The 7,241-nt window shown below is 53.8% G+C and overlaps 1 protein-coding gene across 1 annotated transcript; it reads right to left on the bottom strand.

Annotated features, from left to right (window-relative positions):
• Positions 1-257: 257 nt before the first annotated feature.
• Hs3st6 (heparan sulfate-glucosamine 3-sulfotransferase 6) lies at positions 258-6,679 on the bottom strand. The gene is given in 4 exon segments (XM_040748282.1): positions 258-981; positions 6,180-6,331; positions 6,333-6,448; positions 6,586-6,679. Coding segments are annotated over 4 exon segments (891 nt in total). The 5' UTR covers positions 6,593-6,679; the 3' UTR covers positions 258-365.
• Positions 6,680-7,241: the final 562 nt, after the last annotated feature.

The following is a 7,241-nucleotide window of genomic DNA, read 5'->3' as shown; positions in this document are numbered from 1 at the left end:
GCACACCGTTGGCTAAACCAGCTTTGTGTTGCTCCACCACTCAGGAGCCTGGCGCCTGCTCTCATCCTAGAGGACAACCCTGCTCTGCCTCCGAGGGCTGGAGAAGCTGTGGATAGCCTCCAGAGCCACCTGTGTCACTGGGTAGGCGCTCAATCTCTCTAAGCCTCACATGTTCCTCTGTGACACGTGACCAAGGACACTGACTACCTCCCAGGGCAAGTCACCATACAATCTGTCTGACAGAGATAGGGCCCAAGTGGAAGAAAACAGATCTGGGGTTTATTTCTTAAATACTCTCTCTACACTTAGCCAGGCAGACAGACATAATTAAAGTTACTGGGTATCCAGGGAAAAGCTGAGTTTGATCAGTCCCAGCCAAAGTCCTGGCCAGTCATCTGGTAGAACTTTCGGTTGAAGGGCCGGTAGAAAGCCTGAAGGCGCTGAACCACAGCCTCTGGCACTTGGGGGTGAGGCCGGCCCTTGGATTTACCCAGGCAGCGGGGGCGGCCACTGCCCTGGGCCTTTTTGAGGCAGGGGAAGCCCTTGGTAGCATTGAAGTAGAAGTGCTTGTCAGTGACAACCCGTTTGAGGCCCAAGAAGTCCTGTACCCGGCCCACTTCACCAGCTGGATCAGTGACCAGGCGCTCTCCGCTGACAAACAGGAAGTGGGACAGAGGGAAGTATCGTAGCCAGTTGTCCAAGTGCTGGGCATAGAGGCCAATACGCACAGCACTCCAGGCTGTGTCCACAGGACCCAGGCCATGGCGGAAGGCCAGGGCACGGAAGCTAGGCAGGCCTGGGGTCTTGGAGAGTGTCTGGGCATAATCAGAGATGGCCCGGGTCACAGGGTTCCGCACCACCACAATCAGCTTGGTGTCTGGGGACATGTTGTGGATTCGGCGGGGAGCCTCCTGAGTCACAAAGTAGCTGGGGGTCTTCTCCATGGTGATCTGCCCATCCAGGGTACGTGGCATCAGACCCCTGTGGAATAGCAGGAAGAGTAATTGAGGGATCCACAACATACATTTCTGTTTTTGTTCCTCTCTCTTTTTTTAAAGGTTTATTTTTATTTATTTATTTTTATGTGCATTGACATTTTTGCCTGCATGTATGTCTGTGCAAGGGTGCCAGGCAGTTGTAAGCTGCCATGTGGGTGCTGGGAATTGAACCCGTGCCCTCTGGAAGAGTAGCTGGTGCATCTCTCCAGCCTCCAACATACATTCCTGCTAAAGCCATTTTCCTTCCCAGCCAGCTCAGCCATCGGGGACCAGGAACCAACCTCTCCTCCTCTGAGGGAGGCCCATGCCAAGAGAAGCTATCACTCTACCCTCTTGGGCTCACCCTCCTAAAGTGCTGTGTGTCCAGTCTGGTGTGGGACAACAGTAGAGCCCAAAGCCAGGGTTGTCCTAGTCAGTGAAGCTCTAGGATAAACAAAGTGACAGCCTTGGAGGACAATGGCCACCAAGACATTCTTCAAGGTTTATGACCCTAACCCTGAAGTGCCACCTCCACATCCTGACAAGTCCCATGCCAGAGACCCGCCCCTTCCAAAGCTGCTGTGCCCAACCTCGACCAGCACAGACCCTGCAGGCCTCTTTACTGTAATCATTGTCCATGAATTAGGTCATCAATAATTACTGACAAATGTAACTACCAAAGACTCGCCTCTCCCTCCCCTAAATTTAATTACATCCCCTCTTGACCTTCAAGTGTCTCTCTGGGCCCAGCTAAGAACACAAAACAGTCACCAGCAGAGTCCAGCACCCTTAAGAAAGTTACTGATATGGCTCTGATCTACTTGGGGCCTCTCCTGAAGTCCTGTAGTGGCCCTACGGTACCAAGTGCCAGCATTTCTGAAATTTCCTCCATTCTGGAGGAGAGTGTTGGCCTAATCCAATGTTCAGAGAAAATCAGCTGACTACAGCCAAGCCCAACCGAGGGAAGTCCACACAGAGCCCGGGCAGGCCCAGGCACCCTGAGTGGTGTCCTCAGGCTGCACCTGCCAGCCAGTTAGTACACAGTGAGGGAGGGGAGCTGAGCAAACAGCTCCAAAGGAAAGCCAGGAGCTCGGTCAACAGAGGCAGAGGCAGTGGAACTCAGAGACCCTGGTCCAGCCATGGCTCCCATCCTCTTAGGGATACTTTCCACACCTTACTGACAACCCCCGGGGTCCCACTCTGGCCAAGCTGACACACTGGACTAAGCCCAGCTTCACTGACCCACAGATCTTCATTCTCTTCTCTGTTCAGGAGCCCAAGAAAACACAGGCCAAAATGCACAGGTGCCATGCTGGGGTGCTTGGTTTGAGGGTGCTGACAGTGGGTGGGGGTATGTGCACCTACAGCATTAGGTCAGGCAAGAGTGAGATCAGGCCCAGATACGGTGGTACGCGTCTAGAATCGAGAGACTCTGGGCATTGAGGCGGCTATGATGAGAATTTGAAAACAAGCTAAACTACACAAGACCTTGTTAGAGAGAGTGTGAGGGAGACCCCCAGCAGTGCCAAGCTCCTGACTTCACCCATGACCAAAGCAGAGAGAGGTGAGTGACATGTGGATCCCGGCAAAGCTGGTTTGTAGAAGTTATCAGGGTATATGTGTCTCCTTCCTCCATCTGGATGACACAGTGACCCAGTGAGCCCCCTGACCCATCTGACAGGTAGGTCTCTTAAGGCTGAGAAGGAATAGGAAGGGCTGAGGGGATACCATAGGCCTCAGACCTCCTCCTGGCCCACCTGAAAGGGGAAATTCCAAGCGGTTCCTGTTCCCAGAGCCCCTGCCCCCAATACTCTACCTTGTATAGTCAGGGTTCACATACTGCCAGGGAAAGTTCAGAGACTTTAGGGCACAACTCCAAGGTCTGAGAACCAGCCCCAAGCCCTTCTGCAACCTGACATCTTTGGCATCAATCATCCTCCATGAGCCTCGGAAGCCTTGCCCAGGGAGCATGGAGAAGAGATCAGTGTGTTCGGAAAGTGAGAACAAGCAGAACAGAGCTCTGTCAAGTTGCTCCATAAACCTTCCCTCCTGTGGCACCCATCCCATCTGGTCTGCGTTTCTAGGTGGCTCCCAGCCAGCCTGAGACCACGCCCCCGGCTTGCCCAGCCCCTCCAGCACCACCACTGTATCCCACACCTCACTTGGGCCAGATCCAAGGAGCCCAGGGGAAACTGGTTTGGGATCTTAACCCAGTGTCAGACAGTGCTAGGGAACCAAGTCCCCAGTCACAGGAAGGAAGACAGCTCAGCCCCTCCTCCTGCATACCCAGACACACCCATGGCCTGATCTTTTCTTTTTTTTTTTTTTTCTTTTTCTTTTTTTTGGTTTTACAAGACAGGGTTTCTCTGTATTGTTTTGGAGGCTGTCAGTCCAGCCCGGCCTCGAACTCACAGAGATCCACCTGCCTCTGCCTCCCGAGTGCTGGGATTAAAGGTGTGCGCCACCAATGCCCGGCTCCATGGCCTGATCTTAAACCCCAGGAGTTACAGGGATTTCCCTACCTGTACCCCTCTTTACCGTTTCTTTTTTTTTACATATTTATTTATTTTTAAGATTTATGTATTTATTACATATACACTGTTCTTCCTACATGCCAGAAGAGGGCACTAAATTGAATTGTAGATGGTTGTGAGCCACCATGTGGTTGCTGGGAATCGAACTCAAGACTCTTGGAAGAGCAGTCAGTGCTCTTAACCTCTGAGCCATCTCTCCAGCCCTCTTTACCCTTTCTTGATTTTTCAAAAAACATAGCCTGACAGGCACCCTAAACCTTAAGATTACTATTCAGTAGGTAAATGCTGTATGATTTTGAGAGTGGTCAGGAGCCATGGTCCCCAAGATGGAAGATCCTTTAAAGCCTAAGAAGCTGGTGGTGTGATTCAGTTGGCATAGTATTTGCCTAATGTGCACAAGCCCTGAGTTCAACTCCTAGACCTGCATAAAAGCCAGCCAGAGGCGGGGTGTGGGGGCATGAGCCTGGATCTCTTTGAGTTTAAGGCTGGCCTGGTCTACACAGAACATTCCAGGCCAGCCAGAACTGCATAAATGGGATCCTGTCTCAAAAATAAAAACAAAAATAAACAAAGTAAGTCCTCTTGGGTTGATGACTCGGCTCGGCAAGTAAAAGTACTTGCCATGCAAATCTGTTGACTAAATTCAATCCCCACATTGGAAATGGGAGGAGAGAAGACTCCTGGGAGTTAGCCTCTGACCTATATGTCCATATCAGCATATTCTCTCTCTCTCTCTCTCTCTCTCTCTCTCTCTCTCTCTCTCTCTCTCTCTCTCTCTCTCTCTCTCTCTCTCTCGCGCGCGCGCGCGCGCGCACACACACACACACCATAGTGGTGCCTATAACAGAGATACCTGTAATCCCCTGCACTCATGAGGCAGAAGCAAGAGAATCAGAAGTTCAGCCTCGCCCTTGGCAACAGAGGGAATCTGAGGCCAACCTGAGCCACGAGAGACCCCAAAAGCAACAACAAAGCCACTGGAATGATGTAATGGAGAACCAGGGAAGAGAATGGTTGGGAGAAAGGCAACCCAGGACCCCTCTGCAGTGGATGATCAGGCCCCTGCCTGGATAAGGCAGATCACAGCCCAATAGGAGCAGTATTCCAGAGCCTCAGCGGCTGCTCCTTCCCCTCAACCCATACTTGGACAGAGTTCTGCAGGTTCTGGGGGCTCAGCCCAGGTCCCAGGACTGGAGATACTGAGTCATAGGTGGTAATTTTTAGAGACTCAGTGCATACATGAGAATATTAGCTGTGGAGTGGTTACTAGAGAGCACAGTAAACCCTTGTGGCTATAGCCAGGCAAAGGCACTAGGCTACACAGTCCAGAAGCTCAGCCAGGCTATCCAGCTCACTCCACACTTCTGAGCAAATCTGACTCGGCAAGCCACAGAGTGTGACCCCGATGAATGGGATGGAGGCAATGGGTTTCACTCCTCCCCAGCAGCCTATGTACTACTTCCAGATGGACTCTACAAATGTGGGATACTGTCCTGAACACTCCCTACTCCCATGCTTGAAATGTCGGTGTTTCCAAGAGCCTCTCCTCAGGTAGCACAACCCTTCAGAGCTCGGGAGCTTGTCACCTCCCAAATCTGCCAGTCTTAATGCAGAAGAAAAGTGAGGAAGGACCCCAGAAACAGAAGCTGGTGTGCCCTGACACCCCACTGGTCCTCCAGGTGACCTTGGCTCAGCATGAACTTGTAGATGAAGCAAGCCAGTCTATAGACCCCCATTTCCCCACAGGAAGGGACAGGGTACCCTCAGTGTCTGCACAGCTACAGGAGGCAGTGTGTGGGACCTACATCCAGCCTCTAATACCAGACTCAGCAGGGAAAGGGTTGACCAGGACACACTGCTACAGCTGGGGTGGTGCTCCCCACATTCCACTGCTGCACCCTATCTACCCTGGGCGGGAGAAGGTTGTATGCAAATATTCCAATCCCTACCCTTGGGCTGTACTACAGGGCAGCGTCTCCCTCTCCAAAACCCAGATCTGACTTTCTCCAGACTCAAGCAGCCAAGAAGGGCTCACCTGATGGAGGGTGGGGAGAGGTTCTTGAGGGTGCAAAGGCACTTTCTAGAAAGTTTCTGGAAACCTGGAGACCCTTCCTAATATACTTGACTAGTGGTCAGACAGTTACCCACACTGTTATAGACTTATAATGGGGGGAGCACAAAAATAAGGTGACTGAGCTCCAATTATTTCTAGGGCTCCCAAAGAGTCCCACTGGGGTTATATTAATATGCTCCATAATAACATATGGGCATATATTAATAGCTTAGTGGTGGAATATTTGTTCAGTACATATGAGGCTCCAGGTTCAGTCCCCAGTGCCCGATCCTCTAAAAAGGAAAGTCTACCTACCCGGTTATCTCACTGCTTTGAAAATACTTTCCAGCTAAGATCACACCTTGCTGAGTCTCTCAGTCCACCCTACAGCAGAACAGGATTTTCCCTGAGGATTTCTAATCCCTGGGACCCTTGACTATAAATTGCCTTTCCTTTGGGAGCCACATCTATGAGTTCAGGTCTGTTTCTCCAACAGGCCTATTTCAGACCGGATGCCCAGGATTCTACCCTATTCGTCCTGAGTTCCGGGATAGCACGACGCCCTTGAGCAGAAAGCACAGTCCAAGGCTCACACAGACCAACAGGGGCGCTCACCGGTACCAGGCGAGCCCACGGTCGTAGCACCTGTCGAAGAAGTGGGGTTCAGAGCCAAGTGCACGGACGTCAGGGTGCAGCCGCAGGAACTCCAGCAACGCGCGCGTGCCGCCTTTCTTCACACCCACGATGAGCGCCTGCGGGAAGCGCCGGCGTCCCGGGCCGCTGGCCACCGGCAGACCTGGCGCTCCCAGACGGCGGGAGGCGTGGGGCGGCTCCGCGGACGCGGGAACCGGTGCAGGGGTGCGGGCGACAGGTGGACAGCGGCCCTGGAGGGCAAAAAGGCAGTAGGCGCCTAGCAACAGAGCTACGAGCGCCAGCGGAGCACGGGGACCACGCAGTGCAGTCCCCTGCCCCGGCCCCACGCCCTGGAGGTCACCGGCTCCCCCGCCCAGGCCGCCGCTACCTGCCATGGGGTCGCGCAGCGCCCAGGCCTGGGAGCCGGGATCGCAGACAGACGCGCATCCCGACTGTCTCACGCTCAGCCCGAGGGCGCCGGGTTTCTGGGTTGAGCTCAGCAGCCTCGCCACCCCGGAGTGCGAGAAGGACGGGGGCGGGGCGGGGCCGAGATGCCCCTCCCCGTCCCGAGCCCAGGCCACGCCTGAGACTCGCAGACTCCAGTTAACTTCGAGCTCCAGTGGGAGCCATTCCGGCTGTCCTCGACACTCCTGAGCTGGTCTCCGGCTCACTTGGCTACAGAGTCTTCGCTCTTACACTACGGGAATGCGGTGGCAGGGAGGGACAAAAGCAGAGACAAGGTTTAGCGAGAGAGACACCCTGCCTGACCTGTCCTTTGGGATCAGGGCGACAGGTGTGCGGACTCATCTCTGGTTCCCTGAAGCGGGAGCCTCATCGCTGGGAGACTCTGCAAACCCTGGAGGTCCAGGAATCCGACTGCGCAGGGAAGATGAACCCGGGCAGGCATCCTGCGCAGAGGAGGTCCCCAATTCTGAGACTGGGGCAGGAATGCCCACTCCTTGCCAACTTAGCCATCCACTAGAGTGGGAGCGCTGCCCCGTGGAGAGAGCTTGTCGAATGGTCAATTGACCATTTTAGAGTCCG

Source organism: Mesocricetus auratus, unplaced genomic scaffold, assembly GCF_017639785.1.
Source record: "Mesocricetus auratus isolate SY011 unplaced genomic scaffold, BCM_Maur_2.0 Super-Scaffold_100007, whole genome shotgun sequence".
NCBI classification, from domain to species: domain Eukaryota; kingdom Metazoa; phylum Chordata; class Mammalia; order Rodentia; family Cricetidae; genus Mesocricetus; species Mesocricetus auratus.
Note: the sequence above shows the minus strand (reverse complement) of the source record. Positions and strands in the feature narration are given on the sequence as shown.